General features: G+C 42.0%; 2 protein-coding genes across 2 annotated transcripts in view; one reads left to right on the top strand and one right to left on the bottom strand.

Annotated features, from left to right (window-relative positions):
- rnf13 (ring finger protein 13) overlaps window positions 1–13684 on the top strand; it is a 45934-nt gene extending 32250 nt beyond the window's left edge. The window contains exons 5-10 of the mRNA XM_038715678.1: window positions 1578–1665; window positions 2605–2695; window positions 3595–3700; window positions 4172–4265; window positions 11355–11435; window positions 12232–13684. Of these exons, the coding sequence (XP_038571606.1) occupies window positions 1578–1665; window positions 2605–2695; window positions 3595–3700; window positions 4172–4265; window positions 11355–11435; window positions 12232–12599 (828 nt within the window). The 3' untranslated portion in view covers window positions 12600–13684. The remainder of the gene's footprint in view (window positions 1–1577; window positions 1666–2604; window positions 2696–3594; window positions 3701–4171; window positions 4266–11354; window positions 11436–12231) is intronic.
- Window positions 13685–14021: 337 nt separating this feature from the next.
- On the bottom strand, window positions 14022–23221 carry LOC119900592 (profilin-2-like). Its single transcript, XM_038715679.1, has 3 exons — window positions 22905–23221; window positions 19594–19786; window positions 14022–15913 (listed from the first exon to the last, which is right to left on the bottom strand). Exons 1-3 carry the CDS (start codon window positions 23031–23033, stop codon window positions 15816–15818), a joined length of 420 nt encoding a protein of 139 aa, XP_038571607.1. The 5' UTR covers window positions 23034–23221; the 3' UTR covers window positions 14022–15815.
- Window positions 23222–23631: the final 410 nt, after the last annotated feature.

Here is a 23631-nt window from a genome sequence, read left to right as displayed (position 1 = left end):
CTTCCGGCTGAGAGAAAACCCATTTTGAGCATTTAAGTTGCAGGCGCTGTGAGCCACAGGTTAGACAATAAGACTGGACTATGTTTGTCCAGGACAGTTGAGCCTTGACACATGCTTTGACCCTACTGGGGTTTTGAGAATTTGAATAAATAGGTGTTGACAGATATAAAAAGAGTAATAAATAGCCTTTTTAGAAGAGAACAGACACACATCTATGATTAACGTCAGTGTGGACATGAACATGCAACACATTCAACACACACATACAACACTTTTTTTTTTGTCAAAATGGAAGAGTGAGTACCATCTTAGCCAGTCATTATAAGGCTATAAACAAAAAAGAAGAAAGTATGCTCCAGCTTAAAATATGGAAATATGAATCACGCTGCAGGAAAAAACTTCCTTGTGAATTTTTATAGATGCAAAAAGGATTTTGTTTTGACCAGATACATTATAGAAACTGAACTGTTTTGAACTGCATTTAAGTGTTTTGTTTGTTTGTCAGTTGATTAGAATTTAAATAACAAACATTGGTGATTTTCTAGTGTTGTTTCGTCCTTGTATTAGAGGACGAAACAACAATCAATCTGGGGGTGACCGCAGCTTCTCATTTGTTTTTATTTTAGTTTTCATTTGGATTACAGGTTGTGCCTTTAATTATACTTAGCAGATAGTCACTGCTTGTTGTGAGTGAGCAGGCCTTCCTCAAGTGTTTTGTTCATGCCTTTGTGGGGGATTAGTACCTGTGACCTTTGTTATATAGAATAAGAACATTTTCAATTAAAATTAAACAGGAACAGAGGACGGAGATAAAGTAAATTAACGTGAGGTGTTTTTTACCTGAGCAAAAGCTGTGTGCAGGCTTTCAGCATTTGTGTCACCTTCCTATAATAGAACATCTTTTCCAACCTTAGCCCGCTCTTCCACTTTCTTTTTACCCCCCGTTTCCCTTCCTATCATCGAGCGCTTCCTGTTTTTGGTCTTCAGTTACAGCTCTGTCAGCTTAGAAGAGCAGTCATTGTTTTTCATGGAGGAGCGAGCCGTTAAATGCAACATTGTTTCTCTTGCAAACACTTTCTGGGAAAAAGACCATAAACATGTTGTTGAATGCTACAGTGAAGCCACAGTGTACATTTATCTGTGGTCTCAGCGCTTCCTCTCAGACTGTTATTTTAAGATGCTAAATTAAGATCATAAATTAGTTCATATCAGCAGTGGAGAACATCCTTTTTTACTGGAAGTGTACATTTGCTAGTGAACAGATTGTGCCTTGCAAACTCTTTGGCTCAGTGAAAAGCCTCTAGCAGAGTCAGAGAGAGCTCTCCCTCCTAACCACAACTGGTTTCTATTTCTGTGTCACGTTTAATGTGGTTTGATGCTGCTGTCAGATAATGTGGCCAAATCTGATTTCCACAATCTGACACTAAACCTCTGTTATCTCACATACCAACTTCATTTAGGGCTGTTTTTAGTCTTAGAGTAGCAGCTGATGTTAGCCTGCTAGTAATCACCAGGTGTTAGCACCAAAGGAGGGATCCATTTGATAATGAGGGCGTAAATGTTTTGTCTCTTCACAGGTCCTCAATGCCCAGAAAGCCGGGTACAAGGCTGCCATCGTTCACAATGTGAACTCTGATGACTTAATCAGCATGGGGTCCAATGATTGTAAGTTACCACCATCTCCTGCTTTTCTCTGTGTACATCAGCTCATTAGCATTTAGCATCTTACACAGCAGTTAAGTGTGTCTCTTGACAAGATGATGTGTCTTCTGTTTTTCTTTTTATCCCCGAGCCTGAGGAAAAGCTGGGCAGTTTTATGGTTAAAAGTCCATTTCAAGTTTCGAGATCATGCCTTGCAGCACCGCAGAACTCCCTGCCTATGAATCTATATTGTCCCTGCTCTAGCCCACTTTTGGGAAATGACAGTCTGGGGTTTTCTTTGTCACACTTAATATTCTCACTTGAGGGAGTGCAGCACAGTCATAAATTCAAAAAATGCTTCTTGCCCTGGTTAATGTTTTTAAGAGGAGTAGATCTCACAAGCATATGTTTTATAAAATGTATACCCTTAGTAATGCCGGTTAAGAGGTTTCACCCATTGTTTTAGATCAATAGAGGTGTCTGTACGCTTCACCAGAAGTGATTGTCGTTTGGTCAAAAAGCGTTCGGTCCTCCTTCCCCCTACACTTTTTACAGAATTAACGGCGCTGCATTTCCAAAACAGACAATCCGACAAGCACTTCCCCTTCGCGCAGTGATTGGCCAATCTCTCTCAAGCTCTCTGCTTTCATTCTTCACATAACCTCTTGTCATTTTTCAATTGTAACAAACAAGGGTAACATAAGAAGTAAATGCCTTCCAGGAGAGACGTCAAGATTGAAATTGATTGACGTGGTCGACATGTTGTACCCACCTAAACATTTTTACAGACGGACGAAACAAAAACTCATCGCCAAATGTTTCTGGTCGGTAGACTTAAGAATGAAACCTAGACATTTGAATAAGTGTTTCTCTGATAACAAGAAGTCGTTCAATCGAGTCAGGCAAATTAAAAACCGTCACATGATACATTAATACTGTGTGGGTTTTTGTTTCTATTTTTAGTGGATGTTATGAAGCAGATAGATATTCCCTCTGTGTTTGTGAGCGAGGAGACTGCCAACTCTCTGAAAGAAGACTACACGTATGACAAGGGGTAAGTATAAAGACAAGCAGCTTTTTACTCTTCTAACTCTTCTTTCAGTGCGACATCCTGAAGAGATGGTTGCTTTTGTCACTCACCACTGTCTGGCCATTCTTTGCTTTCCAGCTCTTCCATACAAGTTTAATCAAATATTGGTGTAGAATTATATTGCCTGCAGCGTGCACTGCAATATATCAAGGCAGAGGGTTTGTCTTATGATGTGTTGTCACAGCTGCTGAGGTGGTAATGAAATGTCTCAACCTGTCAGAGGAGCCCAGAGAGGCACAGCATTAAAGTACCATTTATCCACTGCTGTGCGTATGTGTTGCTTGTCAGACACCATTCAAATACACAAGGGTTATTCCCAAGTCTTTTGCAGAGGAATGAACACCAAACATGGGGCGGCTGTGGCTCAGGGTTGGCCGTTAATCGGAAGGTCGGCGGTTCGATCCCTGGCTCCCCCTGGTTGCGTGTCGAAGTGTCCTTGGGCAAGATACTGAACCCCGATTTGCCCCTGGCGGCTATTCCGCCAGTGTATGAATGAGTGTGAATGTTAGTTTCCGTTTGAGCACTTAGGCTCAGTGTATGAATGTGTGTGACTGGTGAATGCAGATGTAGTGTAAAAGCGCTTTGAGTGGTCGAAAAGACTAGAAAGGCGCTATACAAGTACGGAGCATTTACATGGTATTGGCACAGATTTGTCAGTGTGGACCAAATTGGCTGTTAGAAATTTGACTGGGGGAGAAATCTCTGCTGTAGAGGAGCTCCATTAATTCACCTTTTTTCTTCTTACACTAACTTTAACAATGTCGCAGTCAAAAAGATGAGCCGTAACAAAATGCTGCCGTAATACAGCCTTTGTGTTTGAAATACCTGCCAACACCTGACAGTGGCTCTGCTTGTGTTTCCAGGGGACATGTGGTCCTCATGCCAGACTTCAGCCTGCCACTCGAATACTACCTGATCCCCTTCCTTATTATCGTGGGAATCTGCCTCATCCTCATTGTTGTTTTCATGGTAGGTTAAATTCAAGACGTCAACTCAAAGTACAAGCGTTCTCTATTATTGTACTGTTGAGCTTATTTAATGGAAGATGTTAATTATGTTTTACTTAAATGTAGTTCTGTAAACTTGATGATTAAAAAGAAAAGGAGAAGACACCTCATATTCTAGAGGAGTTTTGCCTCCTGAGGACTTGCAGCACTATAATACCACTCGTTTTTAAAAGTTTGACCTAATTACATCAGGAGAAGTACAACATTTTGAGTCTAAATTGGCTCTTTGTCAGCTACCAGACTTAAGCCTGCCACTGTAATACTACTGCCATCCAATTTGGGCTAAAAACATTGCACTTTTCCAATTGCTCAGGTGACAGAAATCACAGTTAAAGGTTTTTGGACTCAGCACCTGGAAAAGAAAGACGTGTGTGCATGCGTATGTGCTTTGCGTAGTGATTTTGACGTGTTTCTTTTTTCCTGCTGTTTCTAGATAACCAAGTTTGTCCAGGATCGACACAGGGCTCGGAGAAGCCGTCTGCGTAAAGATCAACTAAAGAAACTTCCTATCCACAAGTACAAGAAAGGTATGGAGGCAATCTCAAAGACCTGTGACTCTGCCATTTACATCTTAAAGTAATTTAGAGTATATATTCTAAGGAGAATAAAATGTTGACGTAGGGCCTGCCCTGACTCTAACCTTTGACTTTAGAGTCTGTAGAGAGGCTGTTTACTCCTCTACTGTACTGCTGTTTCTCACATGATTCGGCCCAGAAGAGAGATGTCATCAGTTCATTATGACACATCATCCCTCCCTGGAGCTTTGCACCTTGGAGCTAATCGGATTAATATGGACTTGATTTTTCTGCAAAGCCCTCCGTGGCAGATTAGAGCTCCTCTCTGTTGAGACTGGACACATGACTGATGGTTTGGAATGCAGTCTCAGTCATGCCTGACGTTGTTTTGTTTTTAAATCTCAAACGTGTTGAGCAGATGTAAAGTGTGTGCTGCTTGTTTGTAAGTATAGTTTTAAAGTTCTACCTCTGGCTTCATCTGTGTATTTAGAGGCTTTTCGCGCCGGCTGTATTTCCTCCGGCAGCTGTATTTGCAGACTGGAAAGCCCCTGACTACAATCAGCTGTGCAGGGGGACACTGGGGAGCATTATAGACTATGGGTGGTGCATAATAAGTAGCCTCATCGCAAAGCTGCTAATTGAGGGGGTTATAAGCCGAGCTGCTCCTCCCCGCCTGGCAGCAACAGCTGCACGTGTAACACACCAGCTACAAGCAGCGTGTGTTGCTCTTATAGCTGTTTTTGTCACATCAGGCTCTGTGGTTAGTGCGCCCTGGTGCCAGCGGCCACCCTGACTCAGGGTTTCCACCAGGCACTGCCACAGTCGACCTTGGCCGCTACAGGGAGTTCAGATGTCCAGGAAGCGGCATCCGGGGCGGCGTCTGCGCTCAATGCAGCTGAGTCAGAGCATTTGGCGACACAGGAAGGGGACTCCAAATCTCTACCTAATCACCTTTTAAGCCCTGCACTCTGGAGCAATGCTAGCTTGGCAAGGAATCGAGTGTGCTGGTTAGAGCATGGGAGGGCCTGAGACTAGAGTGACAGTGCCTCTTTTGTCTAAGGGGGTTTATTAGCAGGTGTTTATGCCAGGTGAGAGTAAGACCTTGAATAACAGGAATGGCTTCTTTTCATTTCATCAATGTAGTGTCAGAGAAATAACAACAATGACTGGATAATGGCTGATATACTAGTCATCAATAAGGTTTTTCCTAAATAAGTTGCTAGGAGGTACAAGGCTTGCACAGGAGATGGTGTGTGTTTATACCAGAAGGTCATTTACAGTCACTTGAAGGGTTGAAGTGAGCTGATTTCACAAGTCTATTCACAGGTGTGTGGGAGTTCTACTGCATATGTGAAAAACGTTGTATAAGGCCTTGCAAGGGAGCTGCTGTCTGATGAATTAATTGGGTCAGAAGACGACTTGTTTGAAAATGAGAAAGTTAGAACGGAGGGAGCCCACTCCTCAGCCCTGACCTAACAGTTGATTTGCACCATGGGTAATGCAGGCACCGGGTTTTGACAAGGAAGAAGAATGTTTGAAATAAAAATGTTTGTGCTGCAGCGATTTTTGATTCGTTAAAAAAAACTAAAATGTCCATCATGAGTCCGACAGTGTTATAGGAGTGCATTCTTTAGAGATTCTTAAGATAATTTGGCAACATCTGTCTCTTTTGTATGAAACATGGACTGACGTGGCCTGGCGGAAGCTAAAAATATCACAGGCTCACTGTACATCTGTATAGAGAAACAATGACGAGCTAGAATCACAAAGCTGCCGTTACAGGAGCTCATCAGACCACCAGTGGTCTTTGTTTACAGCATGCTGAATGTGTCTCTTTTTCATGAGCCCCATGTTGTGACACACGAGGAATTTTTAGCTGTAGCATTTCTTTGGAACAGCTCAGTGCCACACAATTCACTCTGACGCTCAAGACTTGCTTCTGTTCCAATTCCCATCCTGACGTTTTTGGCCAGCTTCCCTCAACTTGGGGTTCCGTGCGTGTGTGAGTGCGTGTGTGCGTGCGTGCGTTCGTGTGTGTGTGTGTGTGTGGGAAGGATGCCTAATGGCGCCGTTGGCCTCTGCTGCAACAGATAATGCTGAGCTTGGACTCTGGGGGGCTTTGAACAGATGCAGCCGTAGTAAACTGGAACGCTGTGCTGTTGTGTTAGTGCTGCTTTTAAAGCTGCAATTGTAACTTTCTGCAGAATAGATCACAGAGCACAAAGTGTGACTTTTTATCCCCCCACCAATTGTCTTCTATTTAATTATTTATTTTTGGAAATGCAGTTAAAAGTGCAAATAGTCTCCTTCAAAGGTTTTCAGGATTAAATCAACACGTTTGCATTTTAAAGCCATTATGCAAACATCTGAAGCTGCAGTTCCTACAGTAACCATTAGATGCTGGCTCCAAGGACAGTACTGAAGTGGCTCCCAACTTGTCTCTTGAAACCCAGTACATTTTATCAGTGAGAAAAGATTATTTCACTTTCTTTTTCTAATGTGTATCTTTAGTGTTTCATTCAAAAGATAGTAAGGCTTAATGTCAACTGTTTTTGATTGTCCCACCTCAGCTCCACACAGGCACTGCCGTCTTTGTCCATATATCAGTTTTCTGCCTGCAGCAACAACCAAAATGGCGGCACACATTAAACCCAAATCCAGGCATCATCATGTATTTTTTTTGTTCTTGATTATGATATTGATTATGGTTACAGCGGGATGGTTATAGTATAGGTTATAGGCTATCGTGGTTGTTATGTGTCCTCTATACTGCATTAGTGTGACTCAGGAGAGTTTATACATGCGAACATGGTGTGATGTCTTTTCCGGGTGAGTGATGTCATTTCAGGAAGATGCTAGCCAGCTGATCGTGCAGGCAGGATGCCTTTCTGCTGATGAGACATGTATCTGCCCACCATCTACCTTCTCTGGCAGAGAAGCTTAGACTGGCAAAATTAGACATCCATCTATCAACTCTGCAAACACTTCACTCTCAATGAGCTGGTTTTTCACATCCTTTTTCACATATTTCTTGCTGCTGCTGTTGTTGAGCATTTTTTTCATTTACACCTTTTAATATTTGCTGGTTATATTTTATTATTATTGCAATTGGCCAGCAACAATTTTTATATAGATCTGGGGTAGAGGTGGCGATGGTTAAGCGTTGGATAATGTCAGACTTACATGTATGGAAATGGGGAGTGCAAAGGCTGAAATGAATAGTAGCCAACACAAAGGGGGTCTCTATGGACGGTGCACAATGCCTTAATGAAAACCACGGTACCCGTGTAATTGGCGCACAATGCCAGTGGGAGCAGCAGCATTCAACATAAGATCTGTGTCAATGTACAGGATTATGTAATACCAGCTGCCACGCCTGTCAGCGTACAGTGCCGCTCTGTCATTAACTTGACTTATGCTCTGGTTTTATTGCAGAGCCTTGCGTCATCCCCACTTAGGCTGAACGCCTGATGTTTGACAGTGAGTTTTGGGTGGAGAGTTTCGCCAGCAACCGGCGACTATCAGACGTTGAAGCCAGAAACTGACAACACACAAACACACACACTGAACTTCCAACTGGCTGAGGAAACGAGGGGGAGAGGCTCTCCCTCTGACCTCTAGTCTGATCCATCCCTGCGTATGATGAGTCACTCCACCAGTCCCCTTGGCTGTCTGCTTCCAAACCATAAGCAAGGAGCTGAGTGCGCACACACACACACACACACACACACACACACACACACACACACACACACACACACACTGAACAGAGCAGCTGCAGTGTCTCAGCCGTCGGTGTGTGAGGCATGTTGATGTCAAAACAGAGGAGCTCTCTCTGTCTCTTAGTTCACTGGCCTCGGTGCCAGTTGCCCTGGTCGGCTCAAGCAGTGTTGAACTGTGCAGCTTCTTTTTTTTTTTTTGCTTTTTCTGTCACCCTCTCCTTCATTCACCCTGCTCACTCTCGCTCTGCTACTCTCGTTCTCTGCTCATCTTAAGTTCAGTAGGACAGCGTGGTTCCTCTGAGAGCCAGGCATGCTGGCTGGCTGTCTGATTAATGGAAAGTACAGGGGAGAAGAGCTGCACTGGCTCGCAAGTCCGTTTACGATGTGCTACTGGCCCCAAAACGTAAATGTAAGGGATTCCCAGCGTGTAAAAAGTGGACACATTGCCAAAACATCAACTAGATGTTTTCTATATGGCCTCGAAAAATATATTTTACCACCCAACTTCGAAGCTGGCTCAAAACCCAAAACTGCACACAGGATATTTAGACTCGATGGGAGAGGAGTAACAGTCTTCATCAGGCATCTACTATATCACCTCTGCAAACACTTTGGCAGAAATGGTTTTATTAGGTTGTTTCCACATTTGTCTAATTTATACACATTTAAAATATTTGCTTTATTCTCTCTAAAACAATATGTTAATTATTCTGTTATCTGATTTTGTTATTATTGCAGTTAGCCACCTGACAGTTCTTGTAAGAAAATATTTTCTTTTTCTTTTTTAACACACGCTGCTCTTGATGAAAGTGGGTCTCAGCTGAGCCGATATGTGCAGGTCACAGCAATGACATCACTAAAGCTGATCCCTGGTAGGAGCGTCTAGAAATGAGGAGTGGGTAATGTCCACAGCAGGCTCTTTGATCAGCAGGAGTGGGGATGACCGGGCTAGACTGAATTATGATCTGCTGCAGAACGCTGCGCTGCGTGCTTCTCACTGGAGTCTTGAATTTATTTGAGTCTTCTTTTAGGTTTTGCAATCAACTGGTGCACTTCTGTTAGTCTTAAATAACACTATTGTGTCAAGACACACTGTTGTGCGGGTTCACTGAAAGTGCACACATTTATCTTGGTGATGTTGGTGCAGAGGATTGACTACTTGCAGAGTGTTCGAGTATAGACTAACTAAACCGTTTGACCTAGCATGAGACATATGACACTGTATAGACTACATGAAATACCAGCGTTATTTTAATTTTCCATATCTATGTAGTTAGAAATAACTATATAGAAAACATGACTGTATTAATACTATATAGTACTATAAGACAAGAGGATGTAATAATGCTCGCTTGTTACACATTGGTCTTTTTTGTTAGCTTTGGCCATGATCAGTTACGATAACATTGTACCATCGCTACAACAAAATCTAATTAGACAACGGCGTCAAATGATCAGCCAGGTTGTAAACAAGCCAACAGATTAGCCAGATTATCTAAACCACTTTATTTAACGTTAAAACTATTAGAGGACCCACAATGTCTGCTGCCAAACAAACCCGGCCCATACCGCCATCTTTAAGATCCGACCCCACTGAAGTTGATTGGTGCTGCCAAAGTTGTGACCTGAACCCAACCCAGGGCTGGGGCCAGAGTCCCAGGGCTATATATTGCATCATTTTCTGGCCAGGCGTTTGTTCGCTCGCCAGGCTAATGTAACACCTTGGCTACACTCTTTCTCCTCGCAACACATGACATAAGGGATGATTTACATGGTCTGACAGAGAAAGTTAGAAATTTCCTAATAAATTACATTTGAAAATAACTAAACTTGACCTGAGCCCAAAGCTTTACGCAACAAAGTGCAAGTTTGCTGCAAGTGCACTCAAAGTTGAACCAGGACGTTGGTTAGTAAACTGTGATGGGTGTTTACAACACAGTACGGGCAGATTACCTTTTAGTTACCTGTTTGATCGTCTGACCAGTGCTCGTGTTTCTTGCCCCCTTTATTTATTTTTTTTAGTGACGTTGCCGCATTTCCAGATCTCACCAATTATCTCGGTGAGTATAGTGATTTGTTACCTTCGGGAATGATGGCCCAAACTACGACAGTAAGACCCAAGTTGTAAAAAAAAAAAAAAATTCTAAGATTGATCCTTTAAGGTGTGTATTTTTGAAACATTTCAAACAGCACCCAACCGCGTTCATTATTTCCCCAGAGCAGTTTCTCTCTCTCAGAATAGCTCAGTTAGTGCCACAGTTCAGTATTTCCTGAGTGTATCCTGGATCCATGCCTGCACAAACGTTCCCTCTAACTCACCCCGACTGTCCAGTGCTGGCCTGGGAGAGTGAGAAAGAGAGGAAAAAGATGGCTACTCTAGACTAATGTCAAAAAAAGAAAGACAAGTGTTGGGTAAAAGAAAGATTTTTGGGGGTGGGGGGTGGGGTGAACGTGTGGGAGATGTTTAGGAGAGAAAAATACGGATGTGTTTGAAGAGGAAGAGGGAGCAGAGTTGAAATTAAGCCTTAAGTTGATGGTGAGAGAGGGGAGGGGGAGGGGGGCCCTGTTCGATGTGACTCCCCATCCTTATACGGTCACATGCAGCCCTGGCACGGACACAGAGAGCCCAGTCGGGGGAAAACATGCTCATTTAGAGCTTACATAAACACACCGGCCCACAGCCCCGCTCCCTCCCTCCTTCCAGCCTGGGCTGGGAAGAGGAAGGGAAGGAAAAAGGAGAAGAACGCTGTGGAATTTGAAAGGGAGTGCGTTGATAAATTCCTGAGCTTTTAGCGCACAGAGAGACTTTGTACCTCCTGTAACAAGGAAATGCAGTGCTGGCGGGTTTAGCAGTGATTCTCCTTGCAGGCTGAGGACTGCATATTTGGAAATCTGACACAATCGAAGGAAATTAGACTTGTTGAGGCAGCCGGAGTTACTAATTGCCTGACACTTTATGGTCCCACCTGACGTCAACAGGAAAATGAATGAATGAATGATGAATCTTGTGTGGACTCATAACATGGACTCACACTCCATTTCCAAAACCTGTATCATTTGCCTTCTCATTTCTACATACACAGTACAATGTGACACAAATGAAATAAAGTGGAAATTTGGGATGGGTATTATATTCAATGTTGGAATAACTGTTACTGCTCAGAATTTCTGAACCCTACGAACAGCAGCTATCAGTTTCCTTCCAGCTAAGAGTATGAATTTATAGCTGTGATGAGTCTGCAATGTCAGAGCCTTAAAGGTATCTGACAATCATGCACTTCCACTGGTCAATTAGAAATAATCACTAAACCGCTTTTCTTGCAAATTTGTTTGGTTAAAAGCAGCCAGTAGGTGAATATGTCCTGTCTTTTTGACCCAGGGGACAACTATGATGTATGCGCCATCTGCCTGGACGAATATGAAGAAGGTGACAAACTCAGAGTCCTGCCATGTTCTCACGGTGAGTCTGAACACTTCTGCACTGTACATGACCCAGTAACCTTTCTCCAGACTCGTGATACACGGAGCCAAACTCAAAGAGCTAGTGTTGGCACAGACAAACCTGATAAATGCTTTGCGCCACATCTCATGGTTTTAAACCTTTTTGTTTTACAAAGCCCTAAGGTACTTTTCTCCTCACTCCAAGGTCGTTATAGTTTAGCATATTTCTTTATATTTTATTTGATTTTGACTTTTTGATTACAATTTCAGTTTAGTTTTAATTTGTTTTGAAAGTGGGTTTGCTAGTTTAGTTGAGCTTTTATTCTAAGTTAATTCTTAGTTTTTATTAGTTTTAGTCTTTGGGACTCTTGGGACGCTTTCTCCAGACTTTTGCTGCCATGTCAGGAAAGGGGCATTGACTAAAACAAGCACAGCCAAGAAGTTGGAAGATACATTTCTTATCCACCCAAAATACTAGGCTAATGTAGGTTCTATGAAATAAATTGACAAAGATGAAAACTAAAGACGTATATTTTGTAATTTTAGTTTCTCATTGTCTTTTTGCAAACAGACAATAGTTTCAGTTATTGTTTTTGTATAAATTTAAGTATAAAGCAAACATATCGCCCTGTTCTCACACATTAACCTTTGCTGTGTTAAAAGAAGGTACGATCAATCATCGTTGGTATTGGTCTTTTCATGGGATTTGTTGACAATAAGAAAAATGTGAAATATGACCAAACATATCCTTTAAGTGCAAAGAAATGATGCTGCCTTTCAGGGACTGTTTTTAAACACTTTTTTTTTGTCCTCAGCCTACCACAGTAAGTGTGTGGACCCCTGGCTGACCAAAACTAAGAAGACGTGTCCGGTGTGCAAGCAGAAAGTGGTCCCCTCACAGGGTGACTCTGACTCTGATTCAGAGGGGGAGAGCAGCCCTGAAGAGAACGAGGAGGTGTCGGAGAGCACCCCGCTGCTGCGCTCCCTGGCCTCCACTAGTGCCCACTCCTTCGGCACCATGTCAGGAGCGTCACGCTCAGAGCACGACCAGGAGTCTTCTGAGTATGAGGACGACGACCTGGACAGCAGCGACAGCGAGGAAGAGGTCACCGTGGAGACTGTGGTGGTGCAGATGCAGCAGCCCTGCTCTGAAGGCCACGAGTTCGACCCCCCTCGAGCTTGACTTGATTGTTGTCTGGCGTGATTGGTCGCTAACCCCCCCCCCCCCCCCCCGCACAGCTGCAGAGACTTTTGTTGGGGTCACGAACCAGATTCATCATCCGAGTTCTTCTGTCACTGCTTACAAGACATTGTAATCTATCATCCCTACAAGTTCCAATCTTAAGTTTTATTTTTAACATGATTATGAAATGATGTCCTGATTTCCAGGTGTGTGACAGGAAGTCAGTGAGCACGTCTTTAGGGGCTGCTTTCAAATTTGACAGGACTGGTGACACTGATTGTACAGTAGACTGCTATACTGTAATGTATTTAGTTATAAAGGTGATAGAGATGAATGGGAAAAGTTGCCCAGACACAAGCTCTCACTTGACACAAAGTTCAGTAAAAGTACTGTGTATATAAAAAGAATAGATCACAATAAGTTACATCTTTACGTTTTGATTATATCTGGTCCTACATGTTTCAGATGATGGGGAAAGTTTCATTGTTGTACATACATGTTCATGCTACACTGACACCTTGAACCGCTATGCAGCATCCTTTTTGTAAAATTAACATTCAGCAAGTATAGAAACAACACAGCAAATATGGTTTTGCCAATGTATTTTGTAGCCTGATGTATGAAGGAGCTTAGGTGCTCCTGTCTTGTGCCACGGTTTGTCTGTTACAGTGATTCACACTAAAAGAGAAACTGAAGCCAAACCAGTTTGCAAAGCAAAAAGTGCTCTCCCATGTGACACTACACATGTACACTGTGGGTTACGCTGGTTGGAAGTGTGGAGACAGTTAAGTGAAAACTGTCCATGCTGCCTGTGCTAAAATTCTTTTGGCTGCTCCAGACCTATTATTTCATTTAATGTGCAGTTATTGGTTGATAAGCATTGTAATATACATTTGACTGACCTTCTCATTTTATTACAGTTTAGAGTAAATATGCTGAAGTTTGTTTTCATAACATGGCTTGTTTGTCTTTTTGTTCATGAAACCTGTTGCCTTTCAGTTTAGATTGTCATAGTCTTGGTGTTTTCCTGCTCATGTATGTACTCAATCTGAATTCACCTCAATAAAATGACACTTGTCAAAGTTCATGAGTCAGTAATTTACTCAGTAAGTAACCACTGAAAACATGTAATACAGCCAAGAATCTTACTTGCATCAAAGGTTCAGATTTTAGCTGTAAGATGAAGCGGCAATGTTCATTTGGGGTTTTAACAAGAAGCGTAATGACCTGATTATCAGATATGAACCGGCCTGCTTACATCTAGCATGGCTCATTAGCAAGTGGAAATTATGGGACTTCTACACTCAGCAATTTTACCTCTATGTAAGATGAGGGCTACTAGTGCTGCATACTTCCCACAATGTTGAGCTACTCCTTTTACAGAGTAGGTAGTGTTGTGTGAAAAAGAGATCAGCAAACATATCTGGTTGGAATAAATTTATTTGATCTGTCTGTAAACAAGGTGATAAATCAATTTATGGCATTTCTTGGTTTTATGCATACGAAATCAGATGCATTAAAGAGACTGTATCCCAGATGTAAGAAAAAAGTGGTGAGGAAAAGGAAATGAACATAAATCAGCAAACAGGACTTGAAACATTTTTTTTTTGTTTTTCTTTATGAGTACACATATCCCACAAGGCCTAAACAGTGGAGCTGAAGCTTAAAAAGTGCCAATGAAATGACTTAGTGGACAGTGGGTAAAATCCATCTTACAACAGCAACAGATCTATTATGGCACAGGATACACAGGTTCTGCAGTTTTGACAAGACAACCATAAGCGTCTTTGTTCCAACCAATCACATCTCCCATCGAGTGTCATTTCTACTTTTGAAAGTGCCCCCCCCCTTGGACGTTACAGTTAGCAGTGCTGAGCATGGGCAGACCGTGTGATACCCCAGAGCTCAGCTGACTACAGAGTAAAGGCAATTTATTCCACAGTTTTGTAGTTGTCAACACAGCATGGGTTTGTACAAATGCAGTTGTTTTTTTTCCCTTAACAAAGAAAAACAATGAAATGAGAATTTACTTCAGATACTCCCACCCTTAACCTCCCCTGTAGCTTCATATTTTTTTATTATTTTTTTTTTTAAACCATGGTAAATATTACTGTCTGGTTAGTGTTTCCTTCATCAGAAAAGGTTAGCAGTCATCCTTCACATGATTTAGAGCAATTGTACACCCGAGCTTTGACTACACTTGGTCCTATAAAAAGAAAAAAAATATTCAAACTGGACACACTCCAGATGGTAATATGCTGGGATATCTACTGTCCAAAAATGGCAGCCTTTCCAACAAAAAAAAATAAAATAAACACCTTACAGGAGCTGGCAAACAAAAAACAGTAGTAAGTGCCTGAGCCATTGTTACTGTGGAATGTCCATGGGTTTTTTGTAGTCGGGGAGGTTGTGATGACGGGACGAGAGGCTACCAGCATCTGGATGACACTTGCTGCCACATCTGGCTCGTGGTCATCAACTGAGCTGAGCTGGTCCGAGCATCCCCACCCACCCCCCTTTTTAATAAAAAGGTATTCAGGACAGAGCAGTGAATTTGAGAGTTAGGACTGGTTGGGTGGTGTGTAGTGTTTGATGAAGATGACTGAGCTTTGTAGTGTCTCCTGCTTTGAGCAAACAGGATGGGGAGGACCTGAAAAATTTGGGGGGAAGGGGAAGGTTGAGAGGGAAAAGACAGTGGACCGAGATACGCACACAGTTTGCCCTCCAGGACATGATGGGGGAAATGAAAGAGGAAGACATGACGAGCTTGGTTACGGCTCCAAAGGCATCGGCTGCTCAGGGAGGGGAGTGTGTGTGATCGGGTTTTGGGTGAGATTAAATAATGGGCACCACGACAGAGAGAAAAGAAAGAAAAAAAAAAAAAAACTACTTAAAATTGACGCTATAGCCTTCATTGAGTGTTTGGCCAGAATGTTTTGCTGGTCTTGGTACAGATTTGTCATGACATCCTGTTAGCAACATGCTCATCTTTGCTATGGATCAACTTATAGTGCGTTAAGGGGGGGTAAGAGTACACAGCGCAAGTGTGTTGAGTGAAGAGGATGGGTTAGGGGCAAATGACAACAAAATATGGGATAACGAATGGGGGAGAGAAGGCAGAAAAAGAAAAACAAAGTAACTACCAACTAGGACTTGTAGTGTGACATGCAACAGGGCGGTAAGGGTGAGCTGCTAGGTGGCTGGGTACAGGCTGCTTTAGTATCCGGACTTCCTCAGGTACTCAGCCATCTGAAATGCTTTCTTGTTGAGCTGTCCTCCATGGACACCTTCCTTCCCCATGACAAAAACCAATGCTGGAGTGCACAGAAGGAAAAAACAATATAAATGAACAGACATGGTGATAGCAGGGCTGGAAGAGAAAAAAAAAAAAAAAAAATAGACTTTGCCACCTTGCTAAATGTGTGGCTACATTGTTGAGTACAGAGCCTGAACACTGCGCTTGTTAGAAATACTCCTGGGATTTTGTTTAATCGGACTGTTCGGACAGGAAACATGGGCTTGACAGCAATTTGTTTTTTTTGTCTGGTTTATTTTATTTTTTTGGATGTTTTGTGTGCGTTCATGATTTTTCCTCTCCCTCAACTACACCACATAAGCTACATCAAAACTAAAACCCTGAATCCCTCAAGTATTTTGCCATTGAGTATGCCTTCTTATTCAATCCGCCTCCATGGACCCCTTCTTTGCCCATTACCAAGACCAAGACTGAAAGAAAAGAGACAGAGAAGGGACATTTAGAGAAGGTACGAAGATCACAAGTGAAAAGAGAAGAGCAGAGAACCAAGGGCAGCAGGCAGACAAGACAGCTACAGAGGAGGACAATGGCACAAAAAGCAGCGGTTTGGTCTGGCTGTCGAGCCTAAACGTTCATTTTCTTATCAGTGCTGCTGGTGGCGAAACAAGACATCACAATTAGGACAGAGTGCAGCAGAAGAATAAATGTAAAAGGATGCATGCAAAGCTGTCCGTCAGTCTATATCCTTGTGATGACCGAGTAACCAGGCAGAGGCTCAGAGCTTTAGTTTGTTGACTCCACTTCCACTCAGTGGAAGCAGAAAGGTTTGATGCTGAACTACTGGTAAGAGTGAGCCAATTTTCCACATGAGTGCGCTTTGGCCTCCCAGTAAGGATTACTATTGGACTGGAGCCAAACCAAGTCACAATTTGAAAATCTAACTGGGTTGTGCTACAAACTTTACATCAGGTTTAGATAGTAATATTGCATGCCAGTTCTTGTTCAACATGTCTGAATCCATCTCACTGCTTTTAGCTTAGTGACTGAAAGCAATCATGCACTGAGTGCACTATAGTATGAATAAATTCTTCCATTCAGTAAATATAAAAATGTATACTAGAGCTGTTACTAGAGGTCGACCGATTTTTGGCATAATCGGCCAATATCCAAGTATATCAAGCCGATTATTAGGCAGGCGCATCTGTGGGCAGCCTAGTGTTGTCGTGGAACACGTGTTTGACGCGTGCTGCCGCTAGAGTCATTTTCCAGCCGAGTGAGCAGCAGACCTCATCCAGTGCCTAAGGAGCTAACGGTAAGGATTCAATTCTTATTACTCCTTTATATTTAATTAAAAACTTTTGATATGTTACTGCCAACTTCGAGAAAAAACCTGAATAAGACACATGACATTCGGCTAATTTGGATCGTAGTTGAAGTTGCATTATCACAGAAGAGCTGCTATCATGTCACAATAAGTAAGCAATAATTTTGCAATTACAGAGTGAATCTGAGACTTTTATTTGTTCTGTTTGTGTGTCTTATATTTGAGAGGGTTGTCACTCAATGCAGAGAAATAAATAAAAAAAGAGACCAACGCACTATAGGCTAGTGACAGACTGGCTTTGCTAACGGGTAGCTACAGACAGACCCGGTGCCAATACGGCACTGGAACCTTAACGACCGTTATCTACCGCACCGAATATCAACGCGGATTTCTGTGCTTCAGTTCGGTGCAAATAGAGGTTAAAAACCAAGCAAATATCGGCCAAAATAAATCGGCAGCATTAATCGGCCATCGACCGACCCGGATTTCAAAAGATCGGTATCGGCATGAAAAAAAAACCATATCGGTCGACCTCTAGCTGTTACAAATGTTGAGAGCCCACATTACAGAGGATTTGTAAAAACAAAAAAAATACTGAAAAGCTCTAAAAGGACAAATAGCAATGACCAGAATATAAATGACAGTATATCCATACCTATGTATTTGGTCTGACCAACATTTGCATCTTGCATGGCAGGTAAATTTAAGTTTACTCCAATCCAAATGAGCTTTTCCCCAATTTAAGTTAGACAAGCAACCACGTATTCTTTGCCTGTGGTACTAATGTAAGTGACTGGGCTATGCACACAAGTAGCTCTAATACCATCTGAATTTACTGCACTCCACTTGAAGACACTAGTCTTTATTGTTTCGAATATATATTCTTTGTTTTATAAACACCATGCCAGCAGCAGAGAATAGGAAAGTGAAGCCTCTACTGAATACTAACAACCTTGACTAATGCAGCACACATGCAGATACAGGAGCATGCTTGTGGTACCTCTCCTCAATACATGTAAGAGCCCTGAAGTGCCTGAATATACATTTTACCAGGAACACACCAGAAGCATGTGAGCAGCAAACAGATACTTTTGAGGGTAGGGGGTGTGTTAACCAGGAAGGAGGAAGATGCATGCTGGGAGTTTTTTTTTTTTTTTTTTTTAAAGAAAATCTTGGCCCAAAGAGTGAGCCCAGTGAGTGGAAAGTAGTAACCAGTTACAGTCTCACCTGGAAGTTTTAGTGGTGTCTGGGAAAAATGGGGTGGACAGGGCATCGGGGCCCATACAGGCAACATGAAAGCTGGCACAACTCAGGCAAGTCCCCAACAGGGACTTAATTTTCTAAATTGGTACCAATTTTGTATGGTTAAAGAGAAATCACGGCAAATGTAAAAAGCTGGCACCTCCAACATGTCACATTTAACTGTTTTTATAGCAAAGTGTTTTTAAAGCTATTCATTGCAAACATTTGTCATATAAACAGCATAATATTACATTAATATCTAACACATTTGATACAAGTCAAAATAAAAATTGGCCTTCAAATAGAGATCTGTGGAGTGAGTTGTGACATCGTGTGTTTCAGTGCTTGTGCAGAGCACAAACCACATGCCATCTTTATTGTTGTTCTGGTCGACAAGCATCCAGCTTGTGGAGGTTTAAGCCAACTGACACATCTATTTGACTGAATAACTCATTGCGGTTGAAGCTTAGGGCTGAGCATTATCCCCCTACTTTAATTACGCAATACAATTTCCACACAGAAAGTATGTAATGTATTTGTAAGTATTATCATAGATGGAAGTTAAATTAAAATATTAATCACAGAACAAACAGGAGAAATAACATGCTAAATTGAGAAATCTGAACTAACAGAACTGAATCAGAGGGGCAATACATATGTCAGGAGCAAGGAAACAACGTATATAAGATTGATACCAAAGAGGGGAAACTGCAACAAACGTAGTTTTTTTTTTTTTTAAGCATTGTAATTTGTTTCTCCCAGATGTTTAGTTGGACTAATGCCAACAAAACATAAATCAAAGTTAAATTAAATGCAATACAATTATAATTGACCCAACTATTGGCATGGAAGAGGTGATTTAAGGGATATCCCTTTACCCTGACCCAGTGAACCTCTTGACTTGAACTTTCTCTTCAGCTCTAAAAAATTCAAACTTAAGTATTCCTACAGATTACGCTTAGCTGAGTAACATCCTGTTATTCACAGACTTTTAACACCCGTGTATGTCATATATTGAGGAAAGGTGCATTCAAGGTCTATCCAACATGCACAAACAACACACACGATATAGATCTGTAGCTAAACTAAAGGCACTATTATCAAAGCCAGCTATTGTGTCACTGTAGCACTACTAAAATGTACATACAACAACACTGAACAAGGGGGCTCACCTTTGCCGGCTCTGCCTACAGAAACGTTGTATGTTGGCTCTCCTCCTTGACTCTTTGTCCGGATGTCCATTGTCCAGTCGCCGTCAATATGGAGGCTGTCTCTGATTACGGAGCACTTTTTATTGCCTAAGGTCATCCCACTGGTGAAGAATCCCTCTCGGTCCTTTCCTATTAACACGTCGATTTCTTCAGGCTGGAAAGGGAACACAAAATCAAGAAGTCAGGAAGTTGCACATCACTGCCAATCTTAATGTAAAATGTCCGTTCATTTAGGAAGAGGGTGTTTTTCGTTTCGGCAAATATAATTCTCATTTACTGCTCTATAGTGTGGAACACTACTCTGAAGCCTTTTAAGACTGATTAAGTACCACACAAAACAAACAGGTTAATTCCTCTGCCACCCCTCTTAGCTCACAATTTTTCCTCCGCAAGAAATACTTACAATGCTGAGTTTTCTTACTGAGCGTCAAGTACTTTTTGAAAGTTATTCCATTTAGGATTTGTTTGGTCAAAGTATCTTTTGCTGCTGAGAACTGATATTCATGCTTTTCTAGGTTTTAGACACAGATAATCAAAAGCAGTTCTAAGTCTTTTAGTTAAACTAAATTATAGCACACCTGACCATTTCCCACACCAACAGGTAAACCAAGCCAGTTTTCTTAGTTAGTCTCACAACACCACCACACTCCTACACAGAATTGCAGCAGTCCAGTGTGGCTTTTCAACATCATGAAGTTATGTACCACCTTATTCAGAAAACTGGCACTGAATGGATGGAATGTGTCATGAAATTGTGGGTGGCTTTGGGGTGCAAGTCTACAAATATATTTTAGGAAATATAATGTTCCCCTTTATCTGAAGACACTCATAATGCTATGATTGGAAATCACCTCCTTAGGTATCTGAGGATTTTCCTTCTTTCAACCTTTCACTCCTCATAGAAGCTGCATGTAAATTTGGTAATCTAGGACTTACAGCATGTTCCACTGCACCTGTTTATGTCACTCTACATTAGTGCAGCAGCTAAATGTGAGAAGTTTAATATATGGGGGAAGGGGGGTTTCATTTCCATAAACCTCACATCAAATGTTATCCAGGAAAGAAGATAACTACATTTTAGTTGGATGGGATATTTGAGTGTAAAACCCAACACAGGACTGCTTCTGTAGCTGGCCAAGATGGTGTCCAGGGTATCCTGCTGTAAAGAATTTCAATCAAGACACTGGGCTGCACTGTTCACAATTAAGGGCTCAGGTTATTATTCTTATTATACATCTTATAATGCTGGTTAATAGATGAGGATTTTGTTTTTTGTTTGATATATTGCCCTTTATTTACCAATAGTCCAAACTTCTCAAATGCATGTTATGTTGTCTTAGGCTAGCTATCACTTTTCTTTAAAATGACTTAAGAAAAAGAAATTTAAAATTAGTCAAACTAGCAAAAAAGTCAAGATAGTCGTACCAAGACTTTGCTAATGTTAAAAAAAAAACCAAACTCCATGCTAAGTTGTCAGACAGATGTCCACAGTCTGTTTAAAGACACAGCTGACGTCCTGAAATCTCAGAGCCCCACTTCAGCAAACAAACAAAAAAACATTATGCTGAGAAAAATGCTACATGGTCCAACTACTGCTAACTTTGCTTGTATGTTTAAAAAAAAAAAAAAAAAAAAAAAGTGTTCACCTTACTGTCACTATTTATTAACACATGTTTACACCGGGTTTATTCTTTGAACCGATCTGCAGAACAAAAGGCGTCGCCCCTCAACTCCAGAAGTGCACAGTCATGGCATACATGAAACTCTTCCAGGGGGAGGAAAAAAAAAAAAAAAGACACTCAAAAGGATTTCTACTGCCTCAAGACAACGTTAGCATGGCGGCTAGCTACATGGTTGGGCCCGGTGAGCTAATTAATTAAACCGCCTTACCCCCCATTGGGAATCCAATGCTCTGTTCCCGCATGAACTTCACACCGCTGGTTTCATATATTCTGGGTTAGCTTTCTGCACTCCTACAGCAGGCTGCTCATCAGATTTAATCACCGGGTCTGGGTGGGAGGGGACAGGCTGCTAACTCTGGTAAGCAGGCTATTAGCTCTGGCTTTGAGCCTTTTCACACCGACAGTGTCCATTTACCATTATATAATTTGCGTCTTCAAGTGATAATGTTATCCTGCCCCAGTGGCCCGAGGGGACACTCCCAAGGAACAGCGGCACACTTGTTCATAGTTAACTCGTCTGTAGCGTGGCTTATCACTGCATAGGTAACGTGCTCGTCGAAATGTTTTTTTTACAGTCACATTTTGACTCATTATGCTTTAACCTAAACAGATATTTAGATTTACTAATAATGTATTTAACACACAAAATGGAGGCTCAAGGAAGCGACGGAGACGATTCTTTTGCCAAGTTACATTAACATAAAAGCTGCAGTCCGTTAAAGTGCGGTGAACTTTCACAAAAAACGCAAGAGCCATCGACAGCTCATCAATTTGGACCGCTGCTCCAAATGTTAATCGACCACACGTCTCGATTAGCTTCCCTGAACAAAAATGAATAAGAAACTGGGAGGGTGTCCGCCATCTTGGAAAATAAGGGGCGGTAGCGGCAGTGAGATTCACAGAAGCCGAATAGGGAAAAAAAACGAGAAAGACCAACGGCGCGCCAGAACGTCAAGAACGTGTGAGCACCGCTAACTTTACGCTATCAGCGTTAGCTAATAATGATTTTCCAACGGCCTGTAGTTTTCTAATCAACGGTAACATTTCACTGCTGGTTGACGGCGTTGTCCGCCAAAGAAAATAACTTTACCCCATACAACGAAATTCAGAATATATACATTTTTAAAAAAAAGTGTGCTAGTGTATGTTGAATTATGAAATTGGTTATTCTTTGTCCGACTTGCTTATCTTAACTGACCGGTACCGCAAGCAAACACGGCTAGTTCACGCTAGCTACCCTGCTAGCATTAGAAAGCTAGCCATTTTAGCTGGAGTTCGCGGTACCGTTAGTCACTGGCTTGAGTTCTCTGGTGGCTATTTCTAATAAAAACAATGTGAACGCGGAGGCCCTTCACGTGTGTTTAAAATACTGGAAAGAGGAAAAACAATAAATACCTATGTTAGGCGCATATACAACAGCATTACGTGCCAATGCATCTTGTGTGTGACCACCGGATACCATGTGTACCACACACTGCTCGCCTTATCCTCATTCAACAAGGCCTGGCTATGCAGACAAACGCACCGGCATGCAAAATGTACATTTTCCTCCCGTGTAACCGTAGATATTGACACATAGAGCATACTAACCGTTATGTTGGCAAAGGTACCGCCGACAAAAGATGCCCAGACGTATTTGGCGTCCGTGTACCCAACAATGGCCGCGTCCTGGCAGCTGCCATCAGCCATCAGGTTGTCCACGTAGCTTTGCCAGGACATGTTTGTGAAATTAGTTCTAGGTGAAAAAATACGTAGGGTCAAGGTAGGTCACAAACGTCTCTTGAGCGACGAACAAACTGCGAGGAAGCTGTATTTATCAGTGGTTTAACGGGCCTCCAGCAAGCAGAACCCCCCCGGCTCCGTCACGTCCCGGCTTTCTTCTGGTCTAGGCAAAGAAGAGAAGCCGCTGCAATCGGACAGGCGCTTGGGTGTAGTCCTGACTAAATCACTCCGCCTGGTTCGTTATTCGCCCTTCTGCCTCATTGCATGATATACTGCGCAGCGGATGAATACATCGTGGCAGCAAGCAAGACAGCCTGTTTTTCTCCACTACATACAAAGATTTGTTTCAACTTTCCATTCTTGTTTTTCTTTTTCTCCTTTTCTTTTATTGCGGTTAAACAAGTCAAAATGCACATTTACTTTAACTTTGCCAAACAGAATTAAGTCATTGTTTCAGGCTGAGGTAAATCTGAGATTTCATGTACAAAGCAAACTAGTGCAATATGTTTAGTTTTAAGGTATGTCAAATGATTTTGAATACACCCTTAACATTTATATTTACCTTATGAGGATCACTAAAGTCACATTAGCTTTC

Source organism: Micropterus salmoides, unplaced genomic scaffold (genome assembly GCF_014851395.1).
Source record: "Micropterus salmoides isolate LMB-PRFRI ecotype aquatic unplaced genomic scaffold, ASM1485139v1 Ms_hic_scaffold_13, whole genome shotgun sequence".
In the NCBI taxonomy this organism is placed as follows: Eukaryota; Metazoa; Chordata; class Actinopteri; order Centrarchiformes; family Centrarchidae; genus Micropterus; species Micropterus salmoides.
This window is presented reverse-complemented; position numbering and strand designations above follow the sequence as displayed.